The 20,911-nt window shown below is 42.1% G+C and overlaps 2 protein-coding genes across 2 annotated transcripts; one reads left to right on the top strand and one right to left on the bottom strand.

Moving 5' to 3' along the window:
- The first annotated feature begins 11,821 nt into the window (after positions 1 to 11,821).
- Positions 11,822 to 15,269, top strand: MAD2L1 (mitotic arrest deficient 2 like 1). Its single transcript, XM_075751046.1, has 5 exons — positions 11,822 to 11,974; positions 12,113 to 12,259; positions 12,409 to 12,529; positions 13,091 to 13,194; positions 13,769 to 15,269. Exons 1-5 carry the CDS (start codon positions 11,899 to 11,901, stop codon positions 13,939 to 13,941), a joined length of 621 nt encoding a protein of 206 aa, XP_075607161.1. The 5' UTR covers positions 11,822 to 11,898; the 3' UTR covers positions 13,942 to 15,269.
- RPL7L1 (ribosomal protein L7 like 1) lies at positions 15,073 to 20,584 on the bottom strand. The gene is made up of 8 exons (XM_075751045.1): positions 20,377 to 20,584; positions 19,539 to 20,173; positions 19,286 to 19,394; positions 17,169 to 17,332; positions 16,861 to 16,998; positions 16,483 to 16,592; positions 16,046 to 16,258; positions 15,073 to 15,789 (listed from the first exon to the last, which is right to left on the bottom strand). Exons 2-7 carry the CDS (start codon positions 19,589 to 19,591, stop codon positions 16,050 to 16,052), a joined length of 783 nt encoding a protein of 260 aa, XP_075607160.1. The 5' UTR covers positions 19,592 to 20,173; positions 20,377 to 20,584; the 3' UTR covers positions 15,073 to 15,789; positions 16,046 to 16,049.
- Between the last annotated feature and the right edge of the window lie 327 nt (positions 20,585 to 20,911).

Below are 20,911 nucleotides of genomic sequence, written 5' to 3'. Positions count from 1 at the left end.
TCTGCTGTGAGGAAAGGCTGAGAGAGCTGGGACTGTTTAGCCTAGAGAAGATCTCCATCCTTGGAGATATATATCAGATATTTCATTCATCTGGACATGACCCTGGGAAATCTGCTCTAGGTGACCCTGCTTGAGCAGGGAGGTTGGACAAGATGACCTCCAGAGCTCCCTTCCAACCTCAGCCATTCTGTGGGTCTCTATCTCCTTCAAAGTGCTAGAAATAACATGTGTTATTCATAAGTACATGTTGAATTACATATGTAACCTTTTCATTTCTATTACCTGCAAAAAGCATCACAGGAAAAGGAAACCAAATCCACCAAAGCAGATGTACATATATATATTTATACACATAAAATCATGCCTGAGATAGAATAATACAAAAGCATATAACACATTAAGTACAAATGAGGAATATTTGAAACTTGACTGACTTGTGACTATTTCACTGCCACACACCATGTAAATTTACACCTTTCCTGGTTCCTTAAGTTATTCAGAACTTTGTTTTTCATTTTCCTGAGATATAGACAGATTTGTATGATTTATAAAATCTGCTGGCAAACTGCTGCCAATTTTAGTATACACGTAACTTAGACCTGGTTTTAGTTTAATTGACATTTTGCTTATTTAAAACATAAAAATTGTCCACTGAGGAAAAAACACTCACTTTTTAATAGGATCATGGAAATATTAGCAAAAGCAGTCTATAAATCACTAAAAATGATTTTTAGATTCCCAGAGAATGAACAGTCAGTGTGTCAAACAGAATGGAGGTTTGATGGGGAAGGAACATGTTTATCTGGGAACAATTATTTTGCTTCACAAAAACGAGTCCGGTTATAAAGGGCAGTCCTATTCTAACATAAGCATGGTTTCTAGTGTTCCATGTCATAATACAGTAAACCAAATACAAGAAAATTAATTCTCAAGCATATAAATAAGTAACAGCACCTTTACCAAATACAAGAAAAGACCAGCTCCATAAAGTCTCATCTTAATGCTGTTAAAGATACTGTTAATTTGATGCTACAAATCTCAAGAGGAAATCAGTTCTAATGCCACACTCTCAGACAATGTCCTCCTCCACTCAAAGACAATGAGAATAGGGCTGCAACCAGAAAAAAAAAAAGGAAAAAAAGGTCATGACAGGGTTGAACAGGGACTGATACTGCCTGTTTTAAGGAACACCAACAGTTATTTAACGCAACAGAAATACTCTGTATAAAGAAAGCTGAGGTAGCGCTAGGTGGGTCAGTATTTTGTTTCAGACCAATACACGCTAGGTTTTATCCACGCTAGGTTTTCATAACTTGTGGTCATTATTCATTAATACATGGGTTGGGAGATGTTTGTGAATTAGAACTAAATCAAGTTTTCCAAAATGCTTTTAAAATCACATCAAGAATTGAACTGTGAAGGTGAAAAGCGTGTCACTGCCTTCTCAGAAGGTCTCCAAAGGCAAGCATTGTCATCTGCACACAAATACAAGTTATTCCCTTGTCACAACAGCTTGGACATGAGCTGCTCTGTATCTCATAAAGTAGGTACAGTTGATTTTTATTAGCTTTTAACATATTCGGAGTTGGCTAAATCATGCTTAATCACTATTCATCTTCTCAAGAAATGAGGCCCTTTTTTTAGTATCTAAATTGTTTGCCTAAATCTTCAAGAAGTGTCAAAATACTGTACAGCCGGTAGTTTCTCATTTGGGATACTTCCATGTAAATTTAAAGCCAATCACTTTCCAGTTCTGGTTGTGCTTATCAGCTGTAAAATTCAATTTATACTAACTACATATACCAGAACAATGCTCTTAAGCAGAGGTGGCTGATGAGCAGCGCCCAAACAAACATCACAGAATCTTCTACGAGCCTGTGTTATTTATGGTACCAGGACTACTGCAACCCCACCTTGAAGTAGGTGAAGTTGAAGAATGGGGTCAGGGGTAAAAAAGAGGTAACATGACACAGCAAGTCATGGGTGAATGAGAATGTGAGCGTAAACCCTGTGCTTCCTGAGCTCTAGTTTCTTGCTTACTCCTAAGAATGCACCTATGTGGAGGTCATCTCTGTCCAACTATTTTTGTTGCTCCATGTTTTAAGGTGTTACACGAAGCTTTTGTTTACAACACATACCCACCATTAGATCATGTTCTTTGGCCCTACAGCATCCTGTTTAATGTTGGAGAATATCTATGTAACATGTCTGCTACTGCTTCTTCCCTCTGGGTTTTTGTTTAGGTCCAGTTTTGTTACTATCAGCATTTTTTTCATATTTTTCATGAAATATCAGCACAGCTATCACCGGAGATGGAGTAATCATGTGCATGTCCTCTACTGTCTGCAGAGAATTTAAGTAGGTTCCTTTTCCCTCTTTATGAATAACAGTGCTGTTTGCTTGGTAAGTATCAGCAAGGGTAATGTGTAAAAAACCTGCAGGTCAGCACGGATTATTATGACTTCTAAATTCATGTGCAACCTGGTTGGCCAAAATGTGCCCAAGGACAGAGCAAGGTTAAGGCTGCTAGGGAGATGAAATCTAAACATCATCAGTGTAATGCAAAACGCGTGTGTGGCAGTAACTGGAGACAGCCATTCACAGTGAGATAAAGGTTTTGGCAGAGAGAGTTCAGCAATCTGGTCGTGCTGTTGAGTTGAAAGAGCTACATGCAACTTTGGGCACGCTGAAGAGAACACAAAAAGATGCAGGGCATTTTACCTAGCAAATTAGCACAGGCATCCTGCAGCATTTTAGGAGGTTATTTAGGTAATAACAACAGGAGACCTGTACCCCTGAAGCTTACTATGATCGCTAGGGCAACACGTCTTTATTATCATCGTTTCCTACTAATACTGTTTTGTGGTTTTTTAACATTGTTTACAATGAAATTGTTATATAAACAAATGCATCAGTCATCGAAAAGAAATATTAAAAGAGATTTTCTGCCATTAGTTTAATTCGGAGCAGGAGATCTCAGTAAGGTTAGATTTTACCGATACTGAAAAGCTTATGCAAAGTGAAATTATATGGAAAATAAAGTATGTGAAACACAAAATAACTTGGCAGCTGGACTGTGGTTCTGGACTCTCTTTGCCAGGTCTGACCGTTAAAACTCAATCTCTTCCTTTTCCTTTCTGTCTTCAAATGGATTTTCGATTTCCTTTTGTTCTGTGGCACAGTTTCAACAGATGGATAAAGAATGTTGCCCAGCCAAACTAGCCTAAAGTTTGATGACAAGAACACTTCTCTGGGCATGGGAGATGAGGGTTTGGATATCTTCTGGATGCAAAAGTTATTGACCCTCAATCTTCTCAATGCTAGATGACAGTTTGCAGATCATAGTATTAAATAAGTGAGTGTGGGCATCACCATTGTCACATCTCTACCAAAAAAAAAAAAAAAAAAAAAACCACCTCTCTGTTCTTTAAAATACAAGGATGGCAGTGAGCAAGGCATCTCCAAGGTAGAAGCTGCAGAAATGCAATGTACCCAAGCTTGCGGGATTTGTAAATCCTTTGTTAGAAACTTTGATCTAAACTGATTAGCCCAAGTTCATACAAAGTCCCTGGCAAGCAAGGATGGAAATAAACAGAGCGCTGACTCCCAACTGCAGTAGCCACAAGCGACAGTGTCACCTTGCAAACATTGCATAGTCACGCTGCACGGTCCCTGCAGAGTGCTTCTAACAAAAAAACCTGAAACCCTGGGCCAATATGTAGCTTAAGCAAAGAGCACAGCAAAGCAATGATGCCACCCCTCGATGCAAATGGGTAATCAGTTATTACCCAGTGATTTCTTCTCATCAAGCAGAAGGTCTGCATAACCTTTCTCTCCTAACAGATTATATCACATTTCTGCAAAAACTGCAGTAACACTGCATTTAATAAAAACATTTATTTATATTGATTATATTTTTTTGCTTGCTCTCTGACAAATGTTAGATCATTGTTTAGGTTACCACTTCATTACATGTAAGTTCACATCTATGGACTTCTTCATTAACATCTTCAAAGGCTTAAAGAAACTTATCAGATCAAAGCTGTGGCAAATCATTCAGCTAATGCAAACAAAGTACAACTTTGTTTTAGTTCAATGAATTTTCCTTAGTAGCAAGAGTGACCTGAACCTGAGAGTAAGTAGCTACTCGTGGTCTACCTGTCCACTAACTGTCAGATTAAAACCAAGGAATAGCTTACCTTGAGCAATAATGCCATGTTTTCACTTAAATCAGATTTCAAGGAAGGGAGACTGTAAGGAACAATTAGCATCAAACTGCTACTCACATTACCAAGCCATCTGGTTTCCATTCTTATGCTCCTAGCAACATCAAATCATGAGGTCTGGATGAGGCCATTCATTGTGCAGGAGACACAGATAACTACCGTGAACTTTCACATATTGTTCCACTCCTCTCTAGTTTTCTCCTAAAAATTTTGCCAGTGCTGACTAACACAACAAGCAGTGAATAGCATGTCCTTCTGGGCTTATTAATGACTTGGAAAATAAAGTGATTTTATTCAAATTGTACTAACAAATCCTTTCTTCACTTGTTTTCCTAGCTACTTTGCAAATGGTCCCACTGTCCACTCTTAAGTGACTTTAAGGGCAAATTCCAAAATTGTCTTCCCTGGTTTCTTAAGTGGCTGCCAGACTGAAAATGAATCAACAACTAAACTCTAAGAAACACTGAAATATTTATTTATTACTTGATAAGAGTCACTAAAAATAATTAAAAAGTAGCACATTTCACTTTACATGTGATCTATGTGATTAATTGAGAGGGAGGAGCTTCTTTACACTTAAAGCAGAATTGTATAAGCTTTGTTTGGTACCTGATACTTCCCATACCTAGCTCAATGTTGTTCTTGTGCAAAGACATCTTCATTAATTGCTTTTAAGCTATCAATGTTAGTAAACAAATTTTGCCCTGATTTTCAGATAAAGGTATTTTTAACAACCCACGTCACTCTTAGACTGCTCGTGTTTCTTCTGCTACTAACCAGCAGAGCAGATGAGTTCTGATGAAGACATCACAGAAAGTTTAGAAGTCAGGCATTTGTCTCCATGCAATAGGATCAGACTTCCCAAGGCATCCATGTGCAGTGAGAGGTGCAGGTAGGGAGGTGGAGAGGAACAGCTCAGGGTATAGTCCCAGCACATGTGGCCTGTGTGCCTCATGAAATATTTTAGCTCATCTCACTGTCAGGACATATCGATGGCCATTTGTTCTTTCATTTTTTTAAAGAAAGCTATGCATAAATTTTGCAAAACACATGAAAAAGGATGTTTTTCTTGAAATAAATTACGTTCTTTAAAGAATTCCTCCTTCCATAAGGGAAGAGATATCTTATTTAGAAAGTCATCCTTTACCATTTTCTTAAGCTGTCTGATACTTAGGAGAAAGAATATGAATATTTTGCATGCCTATTTTCAGTAATGATTATTGTTCTGACAACAGGGCACTCAACTTGCCTGGAGATCTAACTGTAGAGAAAAATGCGTAAAACCTCTAATTTTCAAGAGGACATTAAGGAATTATTCATATTTTTGCTTCAAATATTTCTAATGCTAATAATATGCTTTTCACAATATATTTGCCTCTTCAGTCATCATAATTCTTAGGCATTATGTAAGCTGTATTGTATTCCTTGCAACACACTTAATTGAACAAGCCCATCATGTTTATACATCAAAAGTGACACGATTAGAAAGCAATCATGAAATAACAATTGTCATCTAACATTTTGTAATCATACAATAGGATGCTATCAAAAGTCCTTATTGTACTATCAAGGTATACGGTACCACGTATCAAGGTACTATGCTACCAGTCTTCTGGACCCTTTGCTCCTCAGTATCTGATGACCTATTGACAGTCTAAGTCCCTGCTGATAAATCTGTTCTAGTGTTCTTTAGAAGATCTATTTTGAATTTAAAGCTAAACTGCAGTGTACCAGCTTAGTAAGTCTGAACTACCTGAGAACTCCTTAGGTTTCCATTAATTCATTAATATGAGAACTTCAGATGTGACAGGAGCTAACATGAACTGTATTAACATTCATTTTTCAAATTATCAACCTTCAAGTTGAGGATTAAGTAGTAAAGGAGATTAAGTTGTAAAGAGCTATATTGAGTGGATTTCACATTACCTGTTAGCACTATAACATGACATCATCAAGCACTACGGAGTTTTCAAGGCATGGCAAGTTCATTCAAGTTCTACTCTTTCTGATTCTGAAACAGGAGTCCTGTCTTTACTTGAAACCATTAAAAATAATTGTTCATCAGTTTAATTGTCTTTAGTGCAACAGCAACCAAAGGTAAACCTCAAAACTGGGCATCAAGTTAGTTATTTCCTTCATTCTGGAACAATGTTTTAAAAACTAGCAAAAGAAATGCATCTAAAACTTGCCTAAAGTACCTAACAGTAAAATGAACTCACTGTAGTTCAAGACTAAACTGACAGGGTGCAGATAACGTATGTGCCTGGTGCCATCTCCTGGTAGTTTGGAGGTAAAACCGTCACAAATATCTTACTAAATTTTTTCCTACATATCTTTTAGAAAAATGTTAGGTCTTTGGGGAGAGTGGAAAAAAAAATAGAGAGAATTCATTGTTGTTCCACAGAAGTTTTCAAAACTCTCAAAATCCTCAAAAAGTTATTTCACTGTACAATTCGGCTGGTATCTGGATGTAGCTACTTTCAAGCTAAATGGTGTTCTTACATTGGCTTAAATAAGGAAACATCAAATCTCTTTCATTTTCCAGAAGAAATTAGTCACCTGAGTAAGTTGAATTTTAAAATACATACCACTGATAACATTTACAATGAAAATTAATTTTAAAAAATTTCTGTATGGTGTTCAAAACCAGAATGAGGAAGTCCCTTTGAGAAGTCTATTCATCATATTAGAAGTTACAGTGCAGCTTATTAGCCCATACTGGCTAATTTTAAAATTAATTTCTTTTAATTAATACTTAAAAGTCAAGACAATCTTTCCCAGTTGTACCACTCTTTCATTGGTGTTGGTGAAAGAACACAGTATCATTATTTGCAAATATCTCATGGTTTATGTTTTAAAACATAGCATTAGACAAGTGGAAAAGAAACATTATAGTATTTTGACAGCTGACTCAAGGTACCTGTACTTATCCTGCAAACTTTAATGCTACAAACACTACTGAAAACAAACTTGACCAACAAAAAAAGAAAACAAAATGAACTTAGCAATAAAATGCCTGTGAAAGAATGCAGTATTTTACATTAATTCTAGAGTTAATTCCAGATAATAATAAATTACCAAAGGAATCCTGGACGAGAGCCATGAAGACACAATGCAAGGCAGTGAAGAACCTTACACACATCAAAGTGATTTAAAGATATGAAAGTGATTTAAAGTATGAGAAGACCTTAAAATAACTCTTACAGAAAGGAACAGTGATGGTACTTGACTGTGCTGGTGGCCTACGTCCAGGAAAAGCTTTTCCTGGGAACCACTGAAATGTTACACCCTCCTACAGCACAGAAACTAAACAGCTGATAAAGAAAAGTAACAGTTCCACCAAAAATCATGGAAGCTCAGCCAACTGAGAACTGCCTCACCCAGCATATGACCTACAAATACCAAAAGCTGGGCTGAGGAAAGGAGGGAGCAAAAAGTCTAACCTGCAGGACAAGAACGAGCTCAACATCTGCCATGAGTGCTGGCAACTACAGGGATGGGCAGCATTCTAAAACCCTAAGGAGAATCAAAGTGATGCACAGAAAATAGGAGGGAAGAATGCAACAGGACTAGCTATTTCTATGGGTTCGTATGTATAGAATCTCCTCCTAAAATGTCGGAAGAAATTATTGAAAAGAGCTTGAGATCTACTAGAAAATGCGAAGCACTAAGGCTCTGTTGGCCAGGGTAAGACTTCCTTTCTCTGGACAGGAAAAACTGATTTTACTGAGGCTTAATATGACAATTTGTTAATGTGATATGAGGGCTTTTGTAGCAAACAGAACTTTCATTTTCTAGATTATTTCACTAGGCTGGAAGGAGAGACCTGTCCACATCATCCTGAGGGTAAAAAAAAATAAAAATAAAAAAAAATTGGGAATGAGCTCTACAAGTGAATTATGTCTTCTAGTCTGCTGAATGACTATGGGAATGTGACCTGGGTTGCCTTAAAAAAAGTGAAGGCATACCAGTGATTTGGATTGTCCCAAGCTCATTGACAATTGCCATGGGGAAGCAATCATTAAATGTTGCATAGAAGCCAAGCTAAACAGGGGACATTTCCTTCCACAGAAAGAGAATCAAAAAAAACCTGTTGTAACATCCAGCTATAATTGAGAAACAGAGCAATGACTAAAGAATCGTAAGAGACCTAAATTAAATACAACTGGGATTTCACATTCCTTGTGAAAATTAATGCTTTAACATGAGATAATTAAAGCAAGGATAGCCAGTTCCTGGTGTGCCAGAACATATAACTCAGCCTGTCATCTTTGTTCCTGAGAGTCTCTCGGAGTTGGTCAGGAAGCAGGCTGTCAGCCACACAAATCATTCACTAACCCACGGCACTCTTCCTGCTGTTCTCCCTTACGAGAGCCCCGCAGCCTTCCTCGTCATGTAGCTGGATGTGCCCGAAACACAAACTATAGGCATCATCATCACGTGGAATGTGCCCATTCAGTAATATGACAAAAAGATTTATGTACACGTGTCCCTGTTGCACTTGACTGGGCTATGGTCAAGTGGTGACTGCAGATTAGTTATGTGACAGATAAGCACACATTCCCTGGGTGCCTCGGTTGCGGGATATTGGATTGACCTGGTAGAGAAGCTGAGTGACACCGACCTAAATGAAGTGAAGAAAATGAAGACAAGCATTGTGGAGCTTAGGACTTGTAACAGAGAGACAAAGATAAGATAATTGGAGAATGTGAAGGGAAAAGTAGCAAACACACACTGTCAAATAACTAAACCTTGATGCAAGTGAATTATTGGTGGGGGGAAGGAGAGGAACATCTTGATGACATGAGAAAAAAAAGAGAGGTGAAGATGAAGCACATTCCAGTAAAAAAACTACAACGGTTAAGAAAATGAAAGATACTACTTCACGGACTTAAAAGACTAAACTAATGAATTGGCCACAGAAAAATAACGTGTTAAAAGACACAGGAAAATATTAGGAGTTTATGAGAAAGGAGAAGTATTGAAAATATGCAGCTCTCACCATTAGATTACATTGCAGCATATATAAGAGATGCAAAGAAAAGGAGTGACACAAGGCAAAGGTGGTGTTTGTTGGTTTTGTTTTGGTTTGGGTTGTTGGGGTGATTTTTTTTTCAGTGGGGCACGCACTTCAGGGCAGAAACCAGTGCTAACTGCAATACAGAACTGGGGATAGAGAAGTGATCCAAAACTCTGTGAAATACCACACGCCAGGTTCACTGAAGGGAGCTTAGAGTTTTAACAGAGGTACTGTGGATTACCACCACCTCTCAATACCTGCCAGATGAATCTTGGGAGAAATGAAGAGGACGCAATTAAGTCTGCAGCAACAGATCTTTAAGCTACCTACACTGAAATACAGTGAAATTAATTTGTGGTAACCCCAGAGGCATTTGGATTTTTTTTCTTCCATTTGGTTTTAACAGTAATAAACCAGCTGTAAATATTACTTATAAACTCTACTATTCTTGCCTGGCCTCATGCAAAAGGGCTTTCAAGCACTTGTATTTATCACAAAAATGAGCAGCTCTCCAAAAACCTCAGAGGAAGCAAAATCGATGAAAAGCCAAGTGGGAAAAAAAGGGGGTTGAGACCATTTCAGGATAGATGAATAAGAGCATGATAGTACACCAGGTTTGAAGCAAACCAGCTGATATTCACAGCTATCTAGCTTCTAAAAGCTGGGCCTTGGATGAAAAAATGCCTCAATTATCATAGGCTTTGAAATACATCACTCAGAAAATATTTTATTCAGAAGAATAATGTACAACACAATCACTAGTGATCAAGACCCAGAATAAAGTTCTCTACGTTAATAATTAAATTATTCAGACCCAAAGAGAACTTCAGCACAAGATCTCAGGACTATTTGTTTTAATCACAGCAGTGTGAATCCTGAAGCAAACTGTACTTCCTCTTAGAGCAAAACTGTGACCAACAGTATTTTATTATGAAAAAATAAGCAATCACACCATCGATTCACTCTTTTAGCAGCTGGCCTACTGCACTGTGTAATGACTATAGAGTTTTTATCCTAGGTCTAAAATACTTCTGTTTTGAACGTCCCTTCATTTTAAGGCTGTTCTTACCAGTTTCTTTCAAGGTTAATAGGGTATATCTCAGCCTCTAATATGGGTATATCTCAGATATAACGTCTATTCATCCCAGACACTTCAGAAAAATCATATTCAGGGAAGGATTTCATTTGCAGTTCTTCCATGCCCAAGAAATCCATTTACTTTTCACTTGCCTGTTGTTTGATTTTACCAAATGACTAGCTGGCCATCTAGTTACTATCCCAGTAGACAATGGCTTCCCTTCTTCGTGATACTATTTATATATTTCAACACTTAACATTTAGTTGCTGTTTCACTTGGTCTCTCTTACCTGTTAATCTCTGCCAGAGCTTCCTCCATTTGATAGTCACTGCTAGCTGGAACGTCTCCTTGGTGTCCCTGTAATAACAGGATTTAAGTGCTTTGACCAACTAGCAATTGCCCTTCGCTGTGGCAGCCTGACGGCAGGGGTGGGTATGTCCAGAGTGGTGAGCGCCTGGGTTCCCTGCCTTTTGACGTGCCTCTTCCACCCTTTCTTTTTGTGTTACTCACTATCATAGAATGGTTGGAAGGGACCTCAAAGAGCATCTAGTTGCAACCCCCCTACCATCCTATGGATTTAAGGGGAAAACATCTGTTTCATCCCACTTTCCCAGGTTCTCCCTGCTGCTTTTTGACAGCACTTGTTGAATAGACTGGTTTTATTTTAGATAGCTACTACATGACGTAAATAGTGAATGCTACCAAAAATCACCCATAAACGGGGAATTTGCTTCATGTCATTCATACCTGGAAAGTATCATTTTTAAGTTCAAAAGCGCCTTCGTATGGACGAACGCATCTAAACAAACTCTGAAACCGAATTTCCAACAGCACTTCCACGGCGAGGTCTCACTCCACCCTCAGCCTGTGCTTCCCTCAGCCGCGCCGCAGGTAACGGCTCGGCCCTGCGCGACGGCACCTAGAACTGGTGGAAAGTTTAAAGTGGAAACACCTTTTCTCTCCAGCAGGCAGCTGCCGAACCCGCACCCAACAGCCCTTTCGACCGATGACAGCACGGCACGGCAGCCCCCTTCACCCCGGGAAGACACTCCGAGGCCAGCGGGGTGCCGCACGGTTCCGCGCCGCGTCCTCCCCTCAGCCACCGAGACGACCGCCCCGCCTCGCGCCCCGCCTCGCGCCCCGCCTCGCGCCCCGCCTCGCGCCCCGCCTCGCGCCCCGCCTCGCGCCCCGCCTCGCGCCCCGCCTCGCGCCCCGCCTCGCGCCCCGCCTCGCGCCCCGCCTCGCGCCCCGCCTCGCGCCCCGCCTCGCGCCCCGCCTCGCGCCCCGCCTCGCGCCCCGCCTCGCGCCCCGCCTCGCGCCCCGCCTCGCGCCCCGCCTCGCGCCCCGCCTCGCGCCCCGCCTCGCGCCCCTCCCGCTAACGGCCGCCCGCGCGTCGCACGCATGCGCACCAAGACAGACACCTCCTCAACGGTCCGCGCACGCGGAGAAGGGGAAGGCGCGGCCTCAGTAGCGCGCGTGCGCGGCGGCGGGCTGAGGCGCCGGGAAGGGGCGTCACGGCGGGGCGGGGCTGGATTTGAACCGGGCGGCGGGGAAGCGGCTGCCGCGCAGCCCCCATGGCCAAGCAGCTCGGCCGGGACCAGCAGGGCATCACCCTGAGGGGCAGCGCCGAGATCGTCGCTGAGTTTTTCTGTAAGGGGATGCGGCCGGGGGTGCCTCGGGAACCGAGGTGGGAGCGGGGAGAAGAAAGATGGGCGGGTGGTAGGCCTCCTGCGGGACGACATGGCCGCCTCACGCACGCATTCCTTCCTCCCTTTCTGTGTGTTGCAGCCTATGGAATCAACAGCATCCTCTACCAGCGGGGCATCTATCCCCCCGAGACCTTCACCCGCGTCCAGAAGTACGGGCTCACCCTCCTCGTCACCACCGACCCCGAGCTGAAGAACTACCTCAACAACGTGGTGGAGCAGATGAAAGGTGGGAGGGCCGGGCTGGGGAGCTGAGGGGGTTCTTCAAGCTGCCAAGTTAGCCCCACTGGCGGGAGGCAGCCGCGCCCTCCTTGCGGTGTCTCTGCTGATGTTCCTCATCTTTCTCGCACGGCAAGTAACTGCTCTGACTTCTTTCAGAGTGGCTGTACAAGTGCATTGTGCAGCGCCTGGTGGTGGTCATCTCGAGTATCGAAAACAATGAGGTTCTGGAGCGGTGGCAGTTTGACATCGAGTGTGACAAAACTGCAAAGGATGACAGGTAACTGTTCCTCTATGCCTGCTCTTCCATGTACCCAGTAGCTGTGCAGGCACAAGATAAATGCCATGGTTCCTCAAAGTGGATGAAATAGCCTTTTCTCAGTATGAGCATCAAACCTTACCAAACTTACTTTCTTACTGCGATTCTGTTTGTAAACCAGTCATTATGTGACTGAAGCATGTATAATCCTCAGATGCTTATTTTTAATTTTTTTTAAAGCATCAGATCAAAACTTTTTAATCTTCAAGAAAGTATACAATGTCCTGTATTGGGTACATGCCCTGAATAACTGCTACTTGTTATGCCCAAATGTTCTCATTCATTCCAGACTGAGAATAAATCTTAACATTCCTTACAAATATTGTGAAGCTTCACAAACAACAATAAAGGGAAACTGACTATCGCTTTTCTAAGCCTATCTACCTAGGGCTTAAAGGAGTGTCACTACTATAAAAAAATCCTATAGCGAACAGACCAACAGAGCATAATAGAGAGAACTGTATTAAAAGAAAACTGTCAGTAGAGTAGAAACGTTCTGACCAGTTTTCCTGTGTTTTCCAGTGCACCACGAGAAAAATCTCAGAAAGCTATTCAGGATGAAATTAGATCTGTTATCAGACAAATAACTGCCACAGTAACTTTTCTGCCACTGCTGGAAACTGCCTGTAAGTATTCCTAACTTCATTAAAGAAATCAAATGCTTTATTTTGGAAAACCTCAACAACTTTTCCATTTTAGAAAACATTTTCTGCTAATTTTTTGAGGCTTTTTAATTATTGCATGTCATACACCCTCACATTTCTGAGACAGCATTTTGTTAGACTGAGATCAGGACAGAACTCAGGGTGGCTTAACTAACTTAATGAAACTAGTATGCGTACTCCAAGGAGTTTAAATTTTCATAAATATATTATTTTGTGACTGTAGCTGTGGACAGGCTTGTATAAATAACCATTGAGTTTATATGAAGTGTTACTTAGAGCTCAGCTCCACAGTACTTTAACATGGTTAAAGAAAAGTTGACATCACACTCACTTTAGAAAACTGAAAAGGGTACACATGAATATAGCCAGGACTTGTTTTCATGTTTTTTAACTACTACTTCTTTTCACATAACTAGCATCAGCGTAATTTCTGAGAACCTTGGTACATGTCTCAAGTTTTAAAAGATGAACTTCAAACACACCATCTTCTTATACAGGCATTAATGCATGTTAATATGTTCCTACTTGCTTCCAGGTGCCTTTGACTTGCTGATATACACAGATAAAGATTTGGCAGTGCCAGAAAAGTGGGAAGAGTCAGGACCACAATTCATAGCCAATTCAGAAGAGGTTCGTCTTCGCTCCTTCACTACTACAATCCACAAAGTAAATAGTATGGTGGCTTACAAAAAGGATTCCTTTCCCTAAGAAGTGGGGGTTTTGTATACATTCTGTAACCTTGTATAGTTTCTGGTGATAGTGCAGCTAAGTCATGAATGCACCATTACTGTTGCTCTTAAGTATGATACAGAAAAAAGGCAACATGTTTGTCTGTGATAATGTGGTGTAACACTAGACTAAGCTGGTATTGTTTTTAAAGAGGTCTAAATAAAGTATTCATAATGGTAGTTCAATCCTTACTTGACTGTATGAGCTAAACTAACGGTGTTAACTACCACATTGACTAGAAAAACTGCCTAAAATGTATGATTAATTACTACAATTGTGTCCAGATTCTGTAATTTAGTATTTTGTTACAAACTGCCTTCTATTACCAGGCTTAAGTTTTCTCTGGGACTAAAAAAAAAATAAAAATCTCACTCCTGCCATGCCAGTTCTTTATGTTAAAAGCCTGGGCTGTTTTATCACTAGAAACAATTAAAATTAATCAACAGAACAATTCTGAAGTTACTTGTACCTCTTTATAATGAAAGCAGCTGTTTTATCAGGAAAATTTCAAATATATGAAGCCTTGTATATTAATGACTGCTGGTCTTTAGCACTGGCGATGGGGGTGTTCAGTCTCTAGTGTCTGTTGCGTTTTCTATGTTTGTATTCTTGTTTTACAGAATAAAGCTTGAACTTGTATAGTTTTCTCTAATTCAGAGTCTGAAGTACTTTATTTTAGATGGTTTTATGAATGCTGCATCTTACTTTATAACTGTCATAGCAATAATATGCTAAAGGCATCCTACTTAGTTATTACTTTAACTGTTTCCCCTGTATCTCAAAACAAGTGTTGTGGAGTCACTATGAAATCCATTCATGGATTAATAGTTTGCCTCCACTTAAGTCTTCAAACAGTACAAAGAGTCATAGTGACCTAATGATTAAGCACAGGACCCTCCCTATTTGTTAAATAGCATAGGATTCTCCCTGCATTTTCCACACATTTTTGTACTGGAAGAAATTAGGGATTTAAAACTCTCAAGTGTTAATAGAACTTTCAGGCTCTTCCACATTTTTGTTCATTTCCTTCACCAAATCCAATTCAGCCAGAGTATTTAACTTTTTTCCTACTCTTCTAAGAGTTATATATGGCTCTTCCTGTTACAATAGTATAATTTCAGAAGTTTATTTAAAAATCTTGATTATACACACACTGCTGTATTACAAAGGTTCTGGGTTTTCCTATCAGGAAGTAGTTCTCTCCAGCAGTCCCAATCTAGCAGAATTGAAAAGGCAGGCTTTTGTAAAACAGTAGCACAAAATCATGGTTTTTGAAAATAAATACAATTTAGGTACTTAAAAAAAAAGTTACATTATTTACTACTGGGGCTTGCACTGCAGTAACAGAGGAATACCTAGTGTTTTCTTCTGCCTGACAGCAATATTCTTAAAACAGATAACTGCACTACCCGTTTACACCTAGGAGGAGGTGCACTTCAAAGAGTGCAACTTCAGGCACTTCCCCTGGGGAGGACTGGATCAAAGCAGTGAGTGCAAGTCAACTGTAACAGAAATTTACATCAGGAACTGACCAAAGATGAGATCAGGAGGTGACTGGTACAGGGCTAGAAGTAACAACTACAAAACCCCCTTGTTTTATAGAGATGCTGAAGTCAGATTGCTCCAGAAAGTTCAAGTCACTTCTTTCTTGTACCAAACACAATTTTTTTTTTCTTCTTCTTCAAGAAGGACTAGCCCAAAGTCCATCATCATCTATGTATTTTTCTTCTTTTATGGAGGCACCAACAATCAAGAGATAGTATAATGTCCATAAAAACTACATGTGAAAAGGAACAGGTAATAAATCCTGAAGTTTTCACAATGACCCTGCAGAACAGGAAAGACAGAAAAAAACAGACGCATGAACGCACTCTCCCAGAATCCAGCCTTTACAGAGGTGGCCAATGGGGTTTGCTGATACCTAAACAGGACCCACACTCTTCCCAAGTTTCCCCCACCTCAAGGATCACTTCTCTGCAAGGTGAACAATCAAAACAAAGGACCCCTCCCATCTTTGACGGCAGTATTCTTAGGAAACCGATAAAGGGTAAGATTTACAAGTTACACAACAGGGGGTCCTCACCTGACTAGTTCAGCTGACGTATAAGCTGGTTGATTGCTTCACCTCTGCAGCCAGGCTTACCCATTTCCTTTAGGAAGCCCACTTTGTTACGCGAAGCATGGCGAGCCACTGAAAGATGGAATGGCCACAGGAAGTTTGTGACTTTTTTGAAATGTTTCCCAGCAGAGTAGATTTCATGAATAAGGTCTTCCAGGCAAATAATACCATAACCCCCTGCAGGGAAAAAAAATTAAAAAAAACTCAACAGAACAGCAAAAAGCCCCCCACAAACAACATATACATGAGATGAACAACTGTATTATCTTTCCTCGTACTACTCTGGAATTCCTAGTCCTCCATATACAAGTCTTGAAAGATTTTCTTTCCCCCTTAGGTCAGACTGCAAACTCTCAACATCTGCCTCTTTCCTTGCTTCATTTCCTCATCTTCTTCCTCACCTAAATGTTCCTCTATCAGCATGTTGTCCGTCAGAGGCAACCTCTTTTTCTTAATCTTGGCTTGGCCCCGTTTCAGGATGAGCTCTCGTACAGATTTCAGGTTAGGGTGTCTGTACAAAAACAAAAATCAGATTCTGTAACAGACAGACATGATGCAGCACGAAGTCCCATCCTACTTCTTTGTACAGAGGTGGAAAAGTAACCAAATTATGTTTAGAACAATAAGTAAAGGGACAATAACAAGTTTTAGATATAAAGCTGACAAAGTTTTGACCATCACTGGAAAAGCCAGCTATGGATTTGTGATACCAGATGAAGAATCAAAAAGCTATCACATTTACATACAAACTACTGCCAAGTCACGGGACTGGTACTTACCCCCACGCCACGTAAGGTTCCACAATCCGCAGCATCTTCAGCGATAATGGAGTCAGTTTAACAAATATTCCAGTGTAATTTTTTCTCAGCCGCAGCAACTCAATCACTCTTCTTACCCTCTTACTCACTCCCTTAATACTGAGTCACAAAAAAAAATACTATTAGTAACCACGTTTCTCTAATATGGCAACAAGAGGCCTCCTGCAAGGAGGCATGTCTGGCTTGATCACCCTTCCTTTGCTTAGAAATAATATGACAGCTACAAATGGTAACAATAATAAAGGTAAGGAGCAATAAAAGTTTCTTACTCTACAATCCGCACAACAAAGGCTAGTTTCTGCTCCTGAGGTACAGCCGTCTGTTCAGGTCTCTGCTCCATGCGCCTCAGCCGGGTGTTGTCTCGGTGTTTGCGCCATGAATCTTGAACAAAAGCCTCAAGGCGTTTAAACTGGATTTGTTTCCCCTTCTGGTGCTAAAGACAGAAGGATAAGAAATCATCCATCACCCTTCCCAGCAGTCTTAGGGGTTGGCATCTCAAAGGCCAAGGGAAATTCAGAACTTGATGAACTACGCTCTTTCAGTTTTGGAGGCAGTAAGAAGAAAATAAATTTGATAATCTAAGCCCAAGGGAGCAAGAACTGAGGGACAACATATAAATTTACAAGCAGCTAGCTACAATTTATGAACAGTGAACAAAGATATTTCCCCAGAAAAAAAATAAATTAGGAAAAACAGAGCAAGACACAGGATACTTCTAGACATAGGAGAAATCAAACAGAAGCATTTGTAGCCACAGACAGATCTTCACAACTACATAGACAGCTCAGCCAATCACTGGGAAAGCCAGAAACAACATATGTATCTAGGTAAAACAGACGCTACAGCAATACCCTAGTGCAACTCAAAATTATCAGCCAACAGAAAATAACTGGGTTTAAAGTCCTTTTCTATAAGGGCACACGTGCAAAAAAAATGCAAGCATTCAAGTAACTATTAAGTATTACTGATTTAAACACAGAACATCTAGCTCACTTGAAAAAAATAATTCAGAATTATGGGAAAATTTAAAGCTTTTTTTAAAAATGAAAAAGATGTTTGAATGCCTATCCTTAGCTCACAAACAAGTACATCCACCTAAATCATAGTGCTCATATGAATAGGAGTTGAACAGGCGTAGCAGTTACCCAATAATATTTTAGATACACCACTGGGTAAATTATTAGGCCATTTTAAATAAAAGAATCTAATGTTATGTGTCTTCTATTTCACCTTGTCAATCATCCATGAAATTGGTTTGAATTTTCAAAGCTGGTAGAACCTAATCAAAATCTTGTGACTAGAGTCATTTTTCTAATGAGAATTTTAAGAGGTGGCTATTTAACATTATTGCTTATACTTCTACTTCCACCTTGGAAATACAGCAAGACACTGATATGTTTAAAAACATAAATACAGTATCTAACAAAAACGGCAGGAGTTTTGCACATAACCCCACCAACTCCAGAGAAACAGATTCACTCAGAAAGCTTTAGGCCACTTCCAAGACAGGCACCTGCCGTTATTAGCTGAGATACAGCAGAACAGGTCTCAAATTCTGAAACAGAAAGGTCTGTTGTGCTCTGCAGGTCTGGAAACCACACACTGTGCACAGGGAGTCTCTGCATTAAAAACATGGGCCACCCTACATGCAGAATAAGGCTTCATGATGACCTGTCTGTGCTCTAGCTGATTGATCTAGCTAGCAGTAGATAGCTAACTCTAAACACGCTCTCAGAAAAGCACACCGTCTCCACAAAGATTTACAATACAAAGGTGAACTGGTTTCAGACACTGTCATCCCATGGTAGCACAAACAACTCAGCACCGTTACACTGTACCACCTGTGGCTATACACACGTGCACCCTCGTAATCGCTGATCTACGAGGAACGACTTACAGTCTTCAATAAATTTGTGTTTTAGTACAAGAACCCAAAAAGTTTTGTCCTCTTTACAGGTCTCAGAGACGCATAGGGAAGATGCTCAACAACCGAAGAGATGCACTCAAGCTTCCTCAGAGAAACCCCACAGGATCTTCACAGCACCAATACAGAGTCTCAGCAACGAGCCGACTCCCTCCTTTGCCTACCCGCTGAGCTCCAGCATCCCCCCTCGCAGAGGACGCTGATCACTCAGGTCATTCGTAGGACTGCACGGAAGGACGATTCCCTCCCCAGAAAGGCAAGCACGGACAGCAGCAACAGCACTGCAAATCCGCCCCGGCCTTCACCCCCTTACAACCAGGCTCTCCCGGCCGGCCAGGACCCGCAGACCACTGGACAACGCCAACTCCTCCACCCCGTCAGCTCTCGGACTGCGCCCCGGGCCGGGCACCGCCGCCCCAGGGACCCCCCCCCCTCCCTCCCCTCCCCGCAGCCAGCTCCTACCTTCCGCTTGTCGAGGAGCGCCTGCTTGGCCTGGGTGGCCTTGATGGCCTGGTAGGCCTTCCTCTTCTTCAGCAAGTTCTCCGGCACCAGCGGGATCCGCCGCCTCGGCCTGCGGGGCGGGAGAAGCCGGTCACATCCAGCAGCACCTCACCCCAACCCCTTGAGACTTCCCCCGCCGCCGCCCCCGACCCCGCAACCGCGCAGTCCCCGCGGATGGCGGCAGATACGCGACCCGCCGCTCCGCCACACTCACTCCTCCTCCGCCATTTCGCCGGGGCTACCGCGCATGCGCAGGGGCGGTATCATGGCGGTCGTGCCTGGGGCCCGGCTCCTCGCAGCTCCTCCTCGTCTTTCACCCTCCTTCGCCAAAGAGCCTGAAGCGCCCCGAGGCGTTTGGCCAGGGAGGGGAAGGACGGCTCTTTGTTGTGGAGGCCGTGCTCTGTCTGCGGGGAGCGGTGCGGACGAGGTGGCCGTTCTGTGGCAGCTTCAAAGCTCCCAAAGAATGCTGGAAGGGAAAAAAAAATAATTAAAAAAAAAAAAAGACGATCTCCTTAAGTCCCTCAGCTCTTCCAGCCCGTGGGCAGCCTCTGCCCACACCGTGGTGACAGAGCAGAGGCATCCGCTGCAGTTTTGTGGGAGAGCATGGCGGTATCTACATTTGACAGCGCTGCAGGGCTTAGGCACCTTCCCTCTCTGCTGCTCCACCCCACTTAAAGATATCAAGGGCAGCGTTATCCCTGTTCCGAGCACCGAGGAATGGAAATAGCAGGCGTGCAGAGCAGTGGGCCCCAGATCTAACTACTGCCCTCAGCAGCACGTGCGGCCATGTGCAGAACACACTCTCAAGCTGTGACACGTCCCTCTCCCCACTTCTGGTATGAGGGACACCTGCAATGGAGAAAAAGCCTTTCAGAAAGACCTTGTCTTTTAGCGCCTTGCCTGAATGCCCTGGGGAGCTTCACCAGGAGGAACCGGCCATTTTCTCTCCCTCTCTGGTGGCTTCCAGGTGCAGCAGCCCCACCACCAAACAGCAGGTCCTGCCTGAAGGACCAAGCAGACCCAAGCAAGGACTCATGGGGCACACAGCACACCTGAGGCGTCAGCAAGCAGCTGGTCACAGCCACTTTTGAAGAAAGGATCTCAAATGTTGCCAAGGTCCTGTAGAGCAGGAAGAGAAGATGACCTTGGCTCTCTGGGAGCAGGGGTGGTGTGAGGAGGCAGCACACCATGTCCCGCTGCGTTGAGACAGAGCAGTTGTGGAGCAAGGGACTGGGGCTTGGGAGTTGCTGTGTAGAACTGTAAGCCTTGGAGAGACAGGGAGATTGGGACAAGTGGTTTGGACAGCAGTCTCACCCATAGATGGTGCCACAGCCTCACACTATGGGGATGTGGTTGCATCTGATGAGGTCGTATTCATGTTCTGCTGCCTTCTCTTTGCCATGTAGGGTGGAAGAGGGATGTATGCCTATACACTGGCCTTGTTACTTTTATTGCATCTCTAATCAATTTGATTTACACCAACCATAGTTTGCTCTTTAATTTAACAGTTGGGTGCTTGAGCCTTTCACTAGAAAGCTCAGTGATGACAGGGTTTAACTGCTCACCTTAATGAAGCTGCAAACCTTT

Source organism: Balearica regulorum, chromosome 4, assembly GCF_011004875.1.
Source record: "Balearica regulorum gibbericeps isolate bBalReg1 chromosome 4, bBalReg1.pri, whole genome shotgun sequence".
NCBI classification, from domain to species: domain Eukaryota; kingdom Metazoa; phylum Chordata; class Aves; order Gruiformes; family Gruidae; genus Balearica; species Balearica regulorum.
This window is presented reverse-complemented; position numbering and strand designations above follow the sequence as displayed.